At 35.2% G+C, this 18537-nt stretch overlaps 1 protein-coding gene across 3 annotated transcripts; it reads right to left on the bottom strand.

Annotated features, from left to right (window-relative positions):
* Nucleotides 1-209: 209 nt before the first annotated feature.
* Nucleotides 210-18537, bottom strand: LOC114290909 (uncharacterized). Of its 3 annotated transcripts, none has more exons than XM_082894796.1 (5): nt 18232-18537; nt 16950-17097; nt 16060-16130; nt 15428-15644; nt 210-706 (listed from the first exon to the last, which is right to left on the bottom strand). In XM_082894796.1, the coding sequence occupies exons 1-5, from the start codon at nt 18442-18444 to the stop codon at nt 624-626; spliced, it is 732 nt and encodes a 243-aa protein (XP_082750922.1). In that variant the 5' UTR covers nt 18445-18537; the 3' UTR covers nt 210-623. The 3 variants fall into 3 exon arrangements, with proteins under 3 accessions (XP_082750922.1, XP_082750923.1, XP_082750925.1); XM_082894797.1 differs by lacking the exon at nt 210-706 and adding an exon at nt 1604-1770; XM_082894799.1 differs by lacking the exon at nt 210-706 and adding an exon at nt 14901-15243.

Below are 18537 nucleotides of genomic sequence, written 5' to 3'. Positions count from 1 at the left end.
GATTAAACATGAAAACGCAGAACTACAAACCAAGTTCATTGATCCTCACATCAAACATGCAAATCAGTACTGATATCTGCACTTTCCACTGCACTTTAAGTATCATTGGACCATAGTAGTGAGTGACATGGATGATGAAGTGTGAAAGCACTACAATTCAATGAGGCCCGGAGATGGTTTTGAAGACATACACCTAGCTCAAGCAAGTATAGTGGTAATTTCAATATTTTATTCTATAATATGAAAAAATGTACATGTTGAGTTACACAACAACGTAGTTAAAATATTATCTATTCTGCACATCTAATCATATTCACAATCACAAAAAACATATATCGAATCACATATTCAGAAATTGCTCTCCACATTGGATATGGCAGATACATTAACACCCTCTGACTTTTTCAAGCCATTGCAATCAGTTGATGCATGCCCTCAACAAGATCCAAATTCGTGAGTATTTACAATTAATATTCTCATTGACATAGTAGCTACAACCAATGTGAATATAAGAAAGTATTGATTCTTTTTTTCTTTTCTTTTCTCTTTTTTTTCTTTTTTTTTTTCTCCTGTAGTCTTAATTGCGGAGTTGCACTTTGCTACATAATGAGGCAACATGCCCTTCATGAACCGATTGAACCTGTGCTAGACAAGGAAGCTTGGTTTGCTATGAGAGCTGTGTTAGTTGAAGCATTCCTGAATGATCCTGAAAGAACAAATCATGCAAGTTTTGTTATTGACACCAAGGAGGATGCATCTAAGAACTAAACTTCATATTTTCACACCCTACCATTTTCTTTTGATGTATTGATAACACAATGTTAACATCAGGTTTTGTCTAAGTACAATATGTTTTGTATATGATATACCAGTCACTAACATGTGAACTTGGGTATTGTTAGTTAGTAAACAATGATTTCACAAAGCTGTTGATATGAATAGCTATATACATTTTGTTTACCAAGAAATTTACTTTTAATATGAAATGTTCTTTCTTGGTCTTATTCATGGTGTATGAGTGTTATTAGTCATAATACGTGTTTGTTAAGTACAACATAATGTGAAAGTTCACATATGTATATCATATGTTCACCCTGTCAACACATATTGGGGATATATGTAACTTTTCTACATTTTATTTTGTAAAAAATCAAAACAAACTATTTCAATAAAACAAAGAAAATGTAAAGAAACTACAAAATTACAAATTTCATAGAACAAATCACATTTTTATTGACAAATTGTATAAAATGTGAAAATTTACATTAAAAAGCTTGCACCAACAAGTACATCCACACATAAACTACTAAATTGTTTACTAATGCAAATGTATGCAACATTCACAACAGTATGTTATTTATCTAAAACAAGTTGTGCACTATAAATATTCACAAGTCAACATAATATTCACAACGATATCCAATACATGAACCAATAGAACTCTACATTTGATCTTTACACAACTTTAATTATGGCTGCCCATCTTTCTACATCTGCCACTGTCACGCCCCAAGCTCCGTGACACTCATTTAAGTGAGCATACAAGGCTAAGAGTCCAACACATAACCAACAATGTAAAATACTCCAATTAAATCCTTAATTATCATAATGCTAAAATCCATAAAAATTGATTATTCTTATCATATGAAATTATCCACCAAGTCCACTAATAAAATCCATTAACAAAACAATAATCCAAGTACTTAAATCATAGTCCTACTCTCGACACTCCCACATGTAAAAATCCCGCGCAGCTCTACTCTTCAGAATCTGAAAAAAAATAAGGGTAAGCTAGATAGCCCAGTAAATAACCAACCATCACTGCTAGCTGGATCAAGTATACAATAAATAAATAAATAAATCGATAACCAACAAATATAATTTTTTCTACAGTTCAATAAATGAACAATTATTTGTAAGATGGTTTCATAGCTAAAAATAAACAATGTACAATACATTTTAAATGAAAAGCCAACAAGATAATTCAAAGTAATTCGTTGTTCAAATCGATGGTTCGATATTCAGATGGTTCAATGATTTGATTTACAAAACCCAAGTCTTAATGACTACGGTTACTTAGCCCGTGACAAGACCCAGAACCACACATAGGCCGGTGGTAAAGCCCCAAAAGAAACTAGTTTCTGTGCCAATAAATAACTCCCATTGGCTAGGGTCCAAATCATAGTCAGATTAGAGTGATGTTCAAAATTCAAACAATACACAACTTTTAAATAAAACATTCGATATTTTCAGAATAAACGTTTAGTACAATTTTCAGAATAGTTTCACCAAATATTCAAATAATTTTTATAATAATATTCGATATTGTTTTATACTTGACCCAGGCTATAAATAAATATTTATGATTTTAAACGATTCGATATAAATAAAAATAAACCAACAGTGATAGAGGGTTACTTACCTCAAACAGCTAAAATAATATTCCAACACCAGCTCCAAACACTCAGCTTCACCACTTTAATCACACAAACCTAATAATTAGAACCTCAAATAAATTAATATTTTTGTGTCTTTCACACATCCACAAAACCCACTATATATGTATGAAAAGCTCAAGAAATTCCAAATCATTTCTCCAAATTAATAGCCAAACACACCTTATCTAAACTACCCAACTCTATTGTCAAAACTACACCCACACAAGCACTCTCATCATCAACCTACACGAAGCACTATACATGTTGAACCTTACATCCATTATGCGTCCCCACAGGATTTCTTTTCCATCCCTTTTCTCTGCCTATTGATCTATTACATATAATAAACAATAGTGTAAAAGAAAAGTACCTTGATCAATGAGCATCAAGAATGCTCCCCTCAATTTCCCACCGCCACTTCCAGCCAATCCTCAGCACAATTGATAGCAAAATAATATAAAACCTTTTCCCTTCTTTCCTTTTTTTTTTTTTTAAAGAGTTGAAAACCTAATTCTTAAGATTACTAAATTACCCACAAATTTATTTTAATTATTAATCTATCCAAAATAATTCTATAAATAACTTGGGTTTTACATTCTTCTCCCCTTAAAAGAAATTTCGTCCTCGAAATTTGACATACCTGGAGTCTCAAAAAGTTGTGGATACTTTAGTTTCATTTCATCCTCGAGTTCCCAAGTTGCTTCTCTTTCTGAGTGATTGCTCCATTGAACCTTAACATAGTGGATGACTCGACGCCTCAAAACCTGTTCCTTCCTATCAACAATTCGTATAGGGTGTTCCTCATAGATCAAATTTTCCTTAAACTGCAACAGTGCATGATCAATCACATGACTAGGATCCGGTATATACTTCCTTAACATTGAGACATGAAAAACATTATGAACTCCAGCTAGTGAAGATGATAGGGCAAGTCTGTAAGCTACCTCTCCAACTCGATCTAAAACCTCAAATGGTCCAACAAATCTAGGACTCAATTGACCCCGAACACCAAAACCTCATTACTCCTTTCATAGGAGACACCTTAAGGAAAACCTGGTCTCCAACCCCAAACACCAAATTGCGTCTCCTATTATCTGCATAACTTTTCTGTCTACTCAGTGCAATGCGAATTCGCTCTCTAATAAGATTGATCTTGTCAACTGTTTGTTGCACAATCTCAGGCCCTAACAGCTTCCTTTCGCCTACATCATCCCAACAAATACGTGATCTACACTTCCGTCCATATAAAGCCTAATATGGTGCCATATGAATGCTCGCATGATAACTGTTATTATAAGAGAATTCCACTAAGGCCAAATGCTTATCCCAAGAACCTCCAAGATCAATAACACAAGCCCTCAACATGTCTTCAAGAGTCTGAATAGTTCTCTCTGACTGTCCATCAATTTGAGGATGAAAGGCCGTGCTAAAATTCAAACTAGTACCCAAAGCTGTATGCAAACTCCTCCAAAACATAGATACAAATCTGCTATCTCTATCAAACACTATGGTCACCGGAATACCATGTAACTTCACAATCTCCTTGATATACAATTTTGCGAACCTTTCTAAGGAGAACCCTACTTTAAAAGCTACAAAGTGAGTGGATTTGGTCAATCGATCAACGATAACCCAAATAGCATTGTTACCACCTTGGGTCCTAGTCAACCCTGTCACAAAATCCATGGTAATATGTTCCCACTTCCACTCGGGAATAGGAAGAGGTTGTAACTTACCTGTAGGTATCTGATGTTGAACTTTCACTTGTTGACATACCAAACATTGAGCAACATACTGAGCAATTTCCCTCTTCATATTATTCCACCAAAAGTTCCTCTTCAAGTCTTTATGCATTTTAGTGCTCCCTGGATGTACAGTATATCTTGAACTGTGAGCTTCTCTCAGGATTTCTCTCTTGAGCTCTGAATCATTAGGCACACACAACCTCTCTCCAAATCTCAAGGTTCCATCTTTATGCATACAAAATTCCATTTGAAGCCCTATTTCCATTTCAACCTTAAGTTTTTGCAACTGAGGATCTCTTCCTTGAGCATCTTTAATTCTATCAATCAACGTGGGTTGAACCCTAAGGTTTGCCAACTGCACTCCATGGTTGTGCCATCTAATCTCAATATTCAACCTTCGCAAGTCCTCTAAGATATTCTTTTGGTCAGTGATCAAGGTAGCCAAATTACTTGGGGTCTTTCTACTCAAGGCATCCGCCATTGCATTGGCTTTTCCTGGATGATAATTGATAGTCAAATCATAGTCCTTTAATAGCTCCAACCATCGCCTTTGCCTCATATTCAATTCTTTTTGAGTAAAAATATACTTCAAACTTTTATGATCAATGAATATCTCACATTTTACCCCATACAGGTAGTGCCTCCAGATTTTCAATACAAACACCACCGCAGCCAACTCCAAATCATGCGTAGGATAATTCTGCTCATATGGCTTTAACTGCCTAGACGCATATGCCACTACCTTATCATTCTGCATCAGGACACAACCCAAGCCCATCTTCAATGCATCACTATAGATGGTAAAACCTTCATCTTCGGATGGAACTATAAGTACTGGAGCAGACACCAATCGGCTCTTTAGATCCTGGAAACTCTTCTCACAATCATCAGACCATTCAAATTTAACCCCTTTTTGTGTTAAACGAGTCAAAGGCATAGAAATTCGGGAAAATCCCTCAACAAACCTTCTATAATAACCTGCTAAACCCAAGAAGCTACGAATTTCAGTGACACTAGTAGGCCTATTCCACTCTACCACAGCCTCCACTTTCTTGGGGTCAACAGACACCCCATCTCTAGATATCACATGACCCAAAAATGATACACTCTCCAGCCAAAATTCACACTTCTTTAATTTAGCAAATAATTTATTCTCCCTTAATATCTGTAACACTATTCTCAGATGTTCTTCGTGCTACTCTTTACTCTTCGAGTACACAAGAATGTCATCAATAAAAACTACCACAAACTGATCTAAGTAGGGTTTAAATACTCTATTCATTAAATCCATAAAAACTGCAGGCGCATTGGTCAACCCAAACGGCATCACTAAAAATTCATAATGCCCATACCTAGTTCGGAAGGCTGTCTTAGGTATATCTTCCGCCTTAACCTTCAACTGGTGATAGCCAGAACGAAGGTCAATCTTAGAAAAGCCTTGTGCTCCTTGCAACTGATCAAATAAGTCATCTATCCTAGGCAAAGGATATTTATTTCGAATTGTCACCTTGTTCAACTCTCGATAATCAATGCAAAGGAGAAAACTACCATCATTCTTTTTCACAAATAAAACAGGCGCACCCCAAGGAGAAACACTAGGCCGAATAAAGCTCTTATCTAGTAACTCTTGTAATTGTTCCTTCAACTCTTTTAACTCTGCTGGGGCCATCCAATACGGAGCCTTGGAGATAGGACCCATGCCGGGTATCAATTCAATGGCAAACTCAATCTCTCTATCTAGTGGCAACCCCGGTAACTCTTCAGGAAAAACATCGGAAAATTCCTTCACAACTAGAATATCCTCTAACTTTAATTCAGTCTCACGAGTATCTCTCACAGAAGCTAAATAACCCTCGCAACCATTCCTTAACAACCATCTAGCTTGCAAAGCTGAGATTACCAGAAGATGAGTGTTAACTCCACTACCAACAAAACAAAATTTAGTTGATTAGAAATCTGAAATACTACCCTTTTGCCTCGACAATCAACCGAAGCATAATTGCTTGCCAACCAATCCATTCCAAGAATTATGTCAAAGTTCCACATATCTAAAACAGTTAAGTCTACAAGCAATTTCCTGTCATTTATACTAACCACACGAGATTTGCAAATTAAGTCAGCAACCATAACACCTCCTACCGGGGTTTCAACACATAAGTCGATCTCTTAAGAGACACATTTCCATCCATGTTTCTCAACAAATCCCATAGACACAAATGAATTTGTAGTGCCAGAATCAAATAACACATGTGCATAAACAGAAGACACTAAAACAGTACCTGACACCACCGTGTTGGAAGTCTGAACATCTTGTTGCGTGAGTACGTACACTCGACCTGAGTCTTTGGCTTATGACCCCCATTTTTCTTTTGATTTCCTAAAAACTCTCTGTCTGTTGATGTTCCTTTATTTGTCCATGCTTTTTGTTCAGTCTCATGCCTCTTTCGGTTAGAGCAATCAGCTATTCTGTGCCCCTATCGCCCGCAAGAGAAACAAGCCCTAGTATTCCAACGACACTCACTATCCCGATGGAATCCATTACATCTAGTGCACTATACCCGATCATTCTGCTTGTCAACACTACCACCCTTAGTTCGACTTCCCCAACTCCCAACTGAAGAAGTGTTTTGTCTCTTAGCATTGCCTTTCGAACTGTTGTTAGTTTGAAAGTTGGTAGAACTAGATCTCTTCTTATAATTCTCTTCTTTCTCTTCTTGGGCTCTACTAAGGCCACTCTCAACCAACAATGCCTTATTCAACACTACTCCAAAAGTAGGTAACTCGAAAGGAACCACTTGTTGCATAATGTTCGTTCTAAGCCCACCTTCGAACTTTCGTGGTTTGCTATCCTCGTCTGCTTCAAATGTTGATGCAAACTTAGACAACTTTGTAAACTCGGCTTCATATTATGCAACCATCTTATTCCCTTGCTTTAACTTCGAAAATTCCCTCTGTTTTTGTAGACGAACACTCCTAGGGAAGTATTTCTCATTGAATGCATTCTTAAACCTTTCCTATGTATAGGGGTTGGCATCATGCTCATGTATGTGTTTATCCATCTGCCACCAATCGTTAGCTATCCCTTGTAGCATAAACGTAGCATAGGTCACCTTATGATCATCTGTACACTCAAAAACAGGAAACAATTTTTCCATTTTTGTTAACCATTTTTCAGCCTCCAAAGGGTCTGTGGCTCCGTCAAATGCCAAGACTATCTTTTTAAACTCAGTAATGTTACAACGTGGCCTCGGTTGTGGCCCAACACCTGGCTGCATCCGTTGTTGTTGCTCCATAAGTCTAGTCAAGCTATTCCCTATGGTGGTTTGTTGTTGCACCACCCCGGCCAAAGTCTGAAGCACTTGAACCATTCCAATTGGATTAGAGATTGCAGCTTGTTCTTGTTGTCCCAACTCTTGCTCCTAGTTTTCTCTGACTGCTTGAGAACCACTACCAATATTAGTCACATTCCCTCGCCGATTGTTATTACCAGTCCGTTGATTCGTTTGACCTTGGCGTGTATTCCTAGCCATATTTTCCAATGTCTCCTCATGTTCCATTGCAACCTAAATGCATCAATAATAAAACCACATCTTATTCTATTCTTAAGTCCCTATAACATGTAAATAAAATTAACATTATATCAAATTATAAGCGTTCCCAATCCTACATCTACCCAATCTCACCACTATTCTATACTAGCCTTTAAAATTACAACCTGGCTCTGATACCACAAAATTGTCACGCCCCAAGCTCCGTGACAACGCTGCACACTCATTTAAGTGAGCATGCAAGGCTAAGAGTCCAACACATAACCAACAATGTAAAATACTCCAATTAAATCTTTAATTATCATAATACTAAAATCCATAAAAATTGATTATTCTTATCATATGAAATTATCCACCAAGTCCACTAATAAAATCCATTAACAAAACAATAATCCAAGTACTTAAATCATTGTCCTACTCTTAGCACCACACCTCAAATCTGTTCAAAAACATATATCATATTCCACCCATCAACACATATTGTGTATATATGTAACAAGATAACATTTTATTTGATAAAACTGATAAACAAACTATTTCATATATAAACAAAATCAAAAAAAAAAAAAAAAAACTACAAAATGACAAATTCCATAGAATGAATGAATGCAAAACAAGTACACCAATGAATCAACTAATAAAATGTGTATCCAATGCAAATATATGTAACATTCACAATGGTATCTTATTTATCTAAAACAAAAAAAAAAAAAGTATTGTAAATGTTCAAAATTGAATGTGAAATTCACAATGTTCACCAACACATCAACCAATATAACTCTGTATTGGCTCTTTACACGACTTTTGATTGTGCCTGCCCAGCTTTCCATATCTGCCACACCTGATTTGACTTACTTTTTTCCCTTGAGATGATATTCTACTCTTTCTCGGCCTACCAGCTGGCCGTTTTAGAATTGGAGGTAATATAATGAAATCACTAGAGGAAAAAGCTGGTTTCTCTACATATGGTATTGGGAAAATAGCCGCTGCATATGCTTCCCTATAATTCTCTACATGAAAATATTTTTCAACACAATCATTAAGATTATATGCACTCCTTTGGATAGCTGCAACAACATGTTCACAAGGAAATCCATTTACTTGCCACTGGTAATAAGAACAAACACGGCGTCCAAGATCAACTGTAACTGATGGAAACGAATGCACCTCGAACACATCATCATTAGCTCTACTCACATTCCATGACCTATTAGTATTGAACGAATCTTGGAGGTTAGTCTTAAAGGTAGGACAAATAATTCAATTCCACTTGTTTGCAATACCCCTTCGCTCTGACATTTGACACATTATTTGATTCTAGACAGTATTAACCAATTTTGTTATTGGAAGATTTCGTGGTTCTTTAATCCAGTTTTTGAATGATTCAGCAGCATTAGATGTCATCTCACCATATCGCTGTCCCCTAATACATGACAACAAAATTGTCACATTTTAATACCATATGTGACATTTCACATTGTTACAACAATACAAAAATATAAACAATGTACATATAACCATCATTATATTCCATGAAACACACAATTGTACACACTTTACTTAAAGTAAGCATGTGCCCAATGTTTAGGTTCCAACCCTGACAAGAAGTTATATGCTCGTTGCTTCCCCTCACTCTTCAACTCTTCTAGTAATGCATGAAAACCTATCACAGTAGGTTCATATGCACAATCACCCAACCTCCTTATTAAAGTGTTCCTTGAAACCATTCTACATGCCTTCAACTTGTTCCTAAAATTATTCTGTAGGTGTTGTAAACACCATCCACGATATGCTGATGGGAATGCCTTTGGCATTGCTTCCAAAAGCCCTACATTACGATCGGATACAAATGTCATGCATCTATCATCAGTAATTACTTTTGACAATTCATATAGAAACCATGACCAATTCGATTCACTCTTCGAATCAACAATTGCAAAGGCTACTGGAAACAATCCTAAAAACAAAACCAATGTTAATAGTCACAATTGACACACAAAAAGTAAACAAATGTAAAACTTCACATCAAAAAGCTAAACAAACATTGGTTATCGTCTTTAGTTGTCGCTGCAAGCAACTGCCCTTTGTATCTCCCTTTTAGAAATGTTCCATCAAGAAAAAGCAAAGGGTGACAATATTTGAAGCCATTTATACACGCAGCGAATGCTACAAAAAAACCTTTTAAACTGACTAGTCTTCAAATCATAGTCAATATTGATATGACTTCCAGGATTATAATGTTGAACATCATCACCGTACCATCTCGGTTGGTCAAACGATGTTAAGTAATCACCATGCATAGCCTCTCTCGCTTTCTCAACACCTAACCATACTGCATGGTAGCTGATATCAAGTCCATAGTCTGCCTTGAAAGTATATGCCACATTAGTGGGGCGCGTTAGTGGTCTGTCCCTAACACGCTCAGATACAACATTTGACACCAAATCAAAGTTGAGCCTTGGATTTTTTGAAAAATTGGTATCTTAGTCCATCTCTTAAGATAGAAAAATTGGTTTGCTCTTTGGGCTCTAGCATACACAGACCACAAACATCCCTATCATCTCTATGTGAGCAAACAACAGTAATTCGTTCTAAATCGTTCTTCAAATATTTGAATTTAAACCGACATTGCACTGCATATTTGCATAAAACAGTACGAAACTCAAATGTTCCTCTTGTAAAACATTGACCAACATGCGTAATACCATTTGCCCAAACTGAAGACAACAAAACCTTCTCACTGTGCGCACAATATCAACGAAGCAAATTTGTTTAATCCTCATCTTTAACGCATGGATTTGCTAAACTACTACGTCTATCAGTGCCCAATTTTTGGTCAACAACAACATCAATTCGTTCAATTCCAATTGATTTACTAAGCAATAACATGTTTTGCAATTCCTCATTGTTATCCAAATGACAATTCTTATGCCCCAACAATCAGTAAAACATAGTGATTGAATCAGCAAGCAAATCACACCATTTGTTACACACATATTTCACTAACTGGTCAAAGGAAAATGATTGTACCACATTTATCACAAACATGTTTGACCCATAGCAGCACAACAACAACTTGAAAAAATCCATTTGTCATGTATCACACTGCAAAATCATCAATAGTACATAAAATAATTTGAATATTCAATCACATTCATATGTGTGAAGATTTGCTAACACAATGAAATGTATCAGGATTTTTAAATAGTTCAAATATTCACATCATATAAAAAAAAACTCTACCACCTCAACAAACAATCATAAGCCTTACATTTATCATCATACACACCACATACAACAAATTCTAAGCTCACAGTATACACATATACATACAATTTTAATTATAAAATTCATATACTGATAGCGTGACCATCCAGTTCACTAAATGCTTAACAACAGCTTGTTCAAACACTGATGCAACAAAACTTCAACATTCAAAATTCCAGTTCACTAAATGCTTAACAACAACTTGTACATACACTGATGTGACAAAACTTCATCATTCAAAATTTCAATTCACTAAATTCTTAACAATAGCTTGTTCAAATACTGATGCAACAAAACTTCATCATTCAAAATTTCACATGAACACAATAATTTCATCACAACAATGAATCAATCACTAATCGCATGACATAAACATCACCGTAATCAATTAATGATAAACGATGAAGAACGACGAAGAACAATGAAGAACAGAACAAATCACAACAGCAATCTCAAACAAAAACTAACCTTCTCCAGAATATCGACTGAAAACCACACAAAATCGCAAATCGCAAATCGAAAACATGCAAAACCTAGAGCTTCAATAATCGCAAAATCGTGCCCAATCTATAACTTCAGAAACTAGCAAATCGCAAATCACAAATGCCAAAGAGAAATCAGAAATTGCAAAGAATCCGGAATCCAAACGCAGATCGCTAACTTCCCAAAAATGATATTCAAACAAGCAACTATATATATAAGGGTAAAATGGTCAAAAAAAATATAATAAAATTGAAAACAGAACCTTTGGGTCTAAAAGTGTAAACTTTAGGATTTAATACAATAAAAATAAAAAGCATGGACTGATTGGTATAAAAGAATCTGAAATAAGATTTTCTGGTAATTTTCCCATATATTTATAAAAAAATAAAAGTAGTACAACAATGATGACTATTTCCTACAATCTATCATATCCCTCTCTTTCTCTCTTTCCCTTTTACTAGTTGTCTCTCAAGTCATTGAAGCGGAAGTCCAAAAAATGAGTACACAATTGGAGACATTTAACCAATACCTTGCTGAGAAGGAAAAGAAAAAAGATGAAAGAGAAGAAAAAAGAATTCAAGCACTGCAGGAGATGAAAGAACTTAAGATCAGAAAATAAGAATATGAGATAATGACTACGGACATTTCTCATTTAGACCCTCAAGCAAAAGCGTATTACACAATGCGAAAAAATGAGATTTTCACCAAGTGGTCCTCAAATGTCAACAGTCCAAATTACTATTTTTCCATGCCTCCTGATGAATAATTACAGGATAATATATTTTTTTTGTAATGTCATTTATTTTTTAATGTAATTATTTGTCTTTATTTGCAATGTCATTTTTTTATTATTTTATAATGAAATTTCATTTTTTTTAATTTTATTTTTGAGTATTTTCTACAATTGATGGTTGTTGGTGAGTGATTGTTGCTGAATGAATGTTGAGTAAGTGATGGATGATTGTTGGTGGATAATTGGTGATGGTTTATTTTTTATATGTAGTTAAAAAATTTTATTAAATATTTAGTGATATGTTTTTTGGTGGGGTGAATTATATATATATTTTTTTTTCTAATTTTTCAATTTTTTTTTTCATTTTTTGTATTTGTCTAGTCGGGAATAATATAAATATATAATCTTTTTTACAAACAGTTAAAAAAAAGTCACAAAAGACAAAAAATAAACAAAAATAAAGTCATAAAAAAACCTATATCCAAACAACACCTACAAATTTGAAGGGAAAGTTGGTTGAAATTTGCCAAAATAACAAATGACTATTGGAGCACCATTGCTATAATTTGACAAAATAGTACTATTTATTGTCAAATTATAGCAATAATAATGACAATATAATAATAACTATTGGAGATGCTCTAACACATTAGATTTAGGTTACGTGGACTCTGCTAAATGTATGGAATACTCATGTTGGGCACTCTACACTTGGGTGAGGATACGAGAGAATAATGTCAAAAAAGCCAGCAAACTGGCTCACAATATCCCAGCTATTAAAAGACCTTTCATCCATCCCAATATCTATTTTCAGATGTCCAATGTTTTGAAATTTTACTTAATCCAAACATAATGGCCCCGTTTGGTATAACTGTTAAAAACAGCTTATAAATTATAACTTAACAGATTATAAATTATGCCTTAATTCAGAAGTTGTTAATTTGTTTGGTGTAACTGTTGGATTATAGATTTAAGTTGCTGAGCAGTGTTTGTTAAATAAGCTGCGAAATAGTTTTTTCAATTAATTTTTATTTTTTGTTTGTCTAACATTTCTCATAAAATATAATAATAATAATGTATAGTCTATTTGAGTCTTTTTCTATTTTTAAAAAAATAAAAAATAAAAAAATTTAAGAGTATAAACATAAATTAGCATGTCCATAGCAGAAGTTGATAATCAGAAGCAAGGGGTGAGCAGCTTCTCAGAATCAGCTTTTTTGAGTTTAAACTGTTAGAATCAGAAGCTGTTTGAAATAAGTTTAACCAAACAGTCCAAAATAACTTTTTCAAAGCTAAAAGCCATAAATTGACTCTGAAAAGCTGAAACAAACACTCTCAATATAGCAATGCTCCAAATGGTGCTTTTTCACCATTTTTGTCACGTTTTCTCCTAATGGTTTACTGGTTTAATTTCTCACCTTTTCTCAAGTTGTATCTATATCTTATTTAGTGTAATTAGAAAACTAATGCTTGTGAAATTCAGGTCTGCCATCAAACCCGCTCAGTGCATTTAACTATCTGGTGAATTTATTCTTTCAACTCCTTTGCGCAGAGAGTAACCGCTCCACTTGTTTATTTGTAAAGGATATTTAGCATAGATTGATTTATAGTTGAATTCATGGCCCTTTGCTGGTTAGGTTTGCAGCTTAGTGAGAGGGGTATAGTTAAATACAGTTCTCTGCTATCTAATCCTGTGCAGTGCTCTCTCACATTGCAAGGTAGTATTTTTTTTCTTCCCTGAGCCGTGTTCTCTTCCTCTGTGTAGGTTTGGTTTTTTGTTTTTCTATTTTGTCTTGCAGTACCTTGCCCAAGTCTGACATCTAATTTTGTGAGTTGTTTGATAAAATATATATATGGAAGTACAAAGACAAATCCTAACTGCAATTTATGAGGTGTAATTTTTAGAAGGAAAAAAAAAAAGCGTTGAGGGTATCTTGGTGCTAAAAATAGTTGAGGGTAAATTAGACTTACCTCTCAGGACGCTTGGAGAGGTTTACAGAAAATGCAGTTAATGACTGGAATTCAAGCCGATATTGCGTAGATATTATCTTTTTTATTTATACAACTAACGAATTACTGATAAAAAAATAGACGCTCGGTCAATAGGCAAAGCACCTACCGCAATGTCAATCTTGTTAGAACTCTATTATGTGACGCTAGTCAAAATATCTAAAATGTAAATGTCTCACCTGATTATGGTTTAGCTAGCAAAAGTATATTAAAATTTAAGTACATTATTTAATTTAACCAGTCACTTTTTGCAATGCATATACTCCAAGTATAGTCTCTATTTTAGCAAGTCAATTTCAATAAATATATTTTTAATTTACAAACTCCAAAAAGAGAGAAAGAGGGAGACAAAAACATTATTTTTTATTTTTATATTTAACTAGTGTGAAGTGAATCTTCAGATATAGCTAACCAAGAAGAGATGAGACAAATTAACTAAGCATAATAATAATAAGCCTGTTGAAAAAGTAAAAACAAAAGGAGACTAGTAAAACGGCTAAAGATTTAGTCTAAAATGGCTAATGCTTAACATTTCTAAGACTTCAAAGAGTATTTTGATTCCGTACATTACGCAATGACCTAAAATGTACCCCTCTATGATTTCACTTGTGTGTAAATTTAGCTTAAAAATTAAAAACACGTGCTATAATAGTTATAATAAAAAGTTAGGGGAATATATTATGAAATTCAAATTTTATTAACTGACAAATGTGTGGATCCACACTAAATGATACCAGTGTTTAAGCCTGTGAAAATAACAAATTCTTAAGTTAACAATACATTTTTCCTGTTCCGAACACATAACTGGGTTCCTATTTTCTCTTTACTCCTGGCATACCACATGGTTTCTATTCTGCCTCCTTTAAAAAGACGAGAGAGACAGATAGAATTTCTGTTGGAAAAAACAAAAATGCTAGAGATCCAAAAGTTTTACTAAAATTTCTATCAAATGTCTCACATGAGTGTGGGACCCACCATGTGACACATTTGGTAAAACATTTGAAATCGCTAGCATTACTCTGGAAAAAAAGAAAAAGCAAAAAAAAAAAAGAAGAGAATTAAGGATCAGATGACTGTAACTAACAACTAGTTTGGAGCACAGCAATCAATCAAAAAGATGAAACAATGGCAACTGGTGAAGGGTTATTGGATGAGAAACAACTACAAGAACATCAAAATTCCAGCCAAGTATATATTAACAACCTTTAAATTTTACCCGCATTTCTCTTGCAATTGAAGGTAGCCATCTCTCCCCCCTAATTTTTTTCAGTTGTGCCACTCTTTCTTCCTCTCTTTTGGCCGCTGCCTTTGCTGCTGCATCTTTAGCTTCTAGTTTAGCTAATGATTTCTGGTATGCATCTCTTGCTGCAGCTATTATATCTGTCCCATCAACAGCAACAGATTGGAGTTGACTTTTGAACTGCAAGACATTGTCATATCAATTAGGCAAATTTAAATATGATTCACGCTACATTTGTTTAGCATAAAATATTTTTCTATGGGAAACTTTTTCCATAAATTTTTTGCGTAGAAAACATTTTCCTATGCTTGGTTGCTCCCTTTAAACTAACGTAATGTACTAGTGGTTGTATTAATGGTGGTTGGGGTGGTGAATGCAATGGCAGCAGGGTGGAGGTGGAAGTAGTGGGGTGGAGTTGGCAGGGGTGGCGGTAGTGCGGTTGCATTGGTAAGACTTGTAGTATGTAAAATGTTTTTCATCTTTTAACAGTAGAAAACATTTTTTGCCCAAACAAACAGAGTGCAAGAATGATACAACTGCAGAATACAGGAGAATAGCAATAAGGAATCAAGAAAACTTAGATGAGAAGGCAAACCGTCTTTGAGTTCTCGTCAATCTTTCTACCAGGAAGGATTCTTGGTTTTTTTGTTGGTCGCTGAAGTTCACCTGTTAAAATACATGTAACTTTTACTGCTTGAATACAACTTGGAAAGAGAGGGTGTCTAAATGTCCCACAAAGTTTACACCAAAGGACTACCAACTTATTCATTTTTTATGCTTCAAATCTAAATTCAGTCTAACAAGATTGGCAGGACATTTACTACTGGCTAGTAGGCTCACAATTCTAAAATTCTCTCCAGTAAGTAGACATTTGATAGGTCCAATGGCATCCGGACCATTCATGACGAGAACTGCCATTTGGTGGACCATGAGGCTGTTTGTGAGCTTCTACTTCCACACATCACATTATCTCATTTCACACTTTTTTTTGGGTTTGGATATCAACTTCCGAACAAAACTATATGGTTCGGAAATCTAACTTCTGAACAAATAGTTGAATCACAAGGTTTTGTTCGGGAAATCAACTTTAGGAAGAGACATGATGTATAAACTAAGAGAAAGTTGTTTGTGGAAACAGAAGCCCCATTCTGGGGGTTGTGCTTCAACTCACAAAGTGGCAGCAAAATTTGATGACAGGACAAAATTTGTGTTCAATTGCCACATTTTTAATTAATCATTTGCAGCATATTTGATTTAACGGCACCACTACGACAGCAGGAAGTGTAGAAGATAACCACCTCCTATCATTGTAACTTCCTATAGAAGTGGCACAAAATTAAGAAAGCACTGAATGACTGACAGTTGTACTTGAGAAAATTGACCTAGTTGTTCCCTAAAGGTGGACTCGGTATCAACATTTTTATGGTATAGCCACAAAACTTCTAATATAAAGTAAAGACAACACAAAATTGTTTGATAAGTTACCTCTGTGATCAAACACTATCCCAGGGGGAGCATGTTTAAACAGTCGAACTCCATTGTCATTAATCATGGGGTCATCATCCAGGACATGAATGGGTTCTTGCACTATTTCTATGGTCTTCTCTAAGATGTCATCCAAAAGCTTTTGTGCCTGTCATATGGTTCATCACGAGCGATAATTATAGAAACTAAATATATATATATATATATATTTCCTATAAAAACACACACACAAACCATATATGGCATGACAGATGTTGAGAGGAATATGCATGCTGACAGACATCTGAGTTGCTATGCATTCTAGTAATTTATATATTTGTGTTTGTGCCATTTTCTTAAACTCTGTGCACAAGTTTTGTTATTCTTCTTTCACATAAAACAACCGATTTTTCCTAAGAAAATGGCAAATAGTTTCGCTAAAAACATGATGAAGTACATTATCATAAGGACTTCCATCACAAACAAACCTCTTTAATGCATGCTCCATTCAAATCCACATGCTATACCCACACAAAAAAATGTAGAACTCTAATACCTCTTCATTGGAAAAAACTGGGTCATCTTCACTAGGCACAACCAGAAGAAAACAAGAGCCAAAGAGTAGCTTGGAAAGGTTGCCAAGCTAACTCACAAAGGGAATAAGAAAAACAGGTTTCTAGGCAATTTATCAAACAAGGGCAACTACACCACCGTGGTTTTCATGGAACAACTCCCCCTCCCAAAAAAATAAAAAATAAAAATAAAAACTGTACAGTGTCAATCAGTGATTTTATGCAAGATCAGGCCCAAATAACTAACATGCTAGAACTGAGAGCACTGCAAAATAACTAACATTAGCCATCCAAATTTAAATCCCAATTCAAGACCATAAAACAGCTATAACAATTAATCCGATGATTTCCCTCTCAATCTTAATAGTCTGTTCTAATCACACGACAGGGCATTTATCCTTCCCAGCGCAACCCTAAACAAGTAGATAAAAAGCAACAAAGTTTTCTTGCAGAAATCACATCTAGAATGAGTGTAAATTGGTAGTATAATGGAAATTGGAATGCTTGGGACTAACTGAAGTGCGGGGTTTCCATATAGACATTTTGTGTAGAAGCTGGGTGCAGAGTGAATAGGCATATCCATATCCTCCCAAAGTTTCAGCTTACACTCTATCATAACATTTTGTAAAATGGGTATCACAATGCACATGGCAACAACAATCACAAATAAAGTATGATAAGACAAAGAAGAAGAAGAAGAAGAAGAAGAAGAAGAAGAAGAACTCCGTGACCTTGATCTGGTAATGCTTAAGCTTTTGAGGTTTGTGATTGGTTACTTCATTGTCTTCGTCGTGGCCAGTTGATTTCGTTGTGGAACCATTGGAGGTAGAGGCAAGACCGTCGGTGGTCGTGGCGGCCACGGAATCTATGGCGGCTCTCCAATCGGCGTCTCCGTCATCCTCGCTGCTGCTGCTATTACTCCCACCACCACCGCCGCCGCCCATTCAGCCGCCAAAATCTGAGCGTGTGTAAATGGGCTGTGCGGGGGTTTAGGTTGACTTTCTCGGGCCGCCTGACTTATCCGGACCACCCAAACC

Source organism: Camellia sinensis, chromosome 1, assembly GCF_055761805.1.
Source record: "Camellia sinensis isolate YWXY chromosome 1, ASM5576180v1, whole genome shotgun sequence".
Taxonomy (NCBI): domain Eukaryota; kingdom Viridiplantae; phylum Streptophyta; class Magnoliopsida; order Ericales; family Theaceae; genus Camellia; species Camellia sinensis.
The sequence above is the reverse complement of the archived record's forward strand: the minus strand, read 5'-3'. Positions and strand labels throughout refer to the sequence as shown.

Coding starts and splice junctions, on each gene's coding strand:
- LOC114290909 (XM_082894796.1), bottom strand. CDS start 18,444: ATGGGCGGCGGCGGTGGTGGTGGGAGTAATAGCAGCAGCAGCGAGGAT. Junction 15,645..16,059: donor TTGACGAGAACTCAAAGACG/GTTTGCCTTCTC, acceptor AATGTCTTGCAG/TTCAAAAGTCAACTCCAATC. Junction 707..15,427: donor AATGCGGGTAAAATTTAAAG/GTTGTTAATATA, acceptor TTGTTCTTTCAG/GATCATTCAGGAATGCTTCA.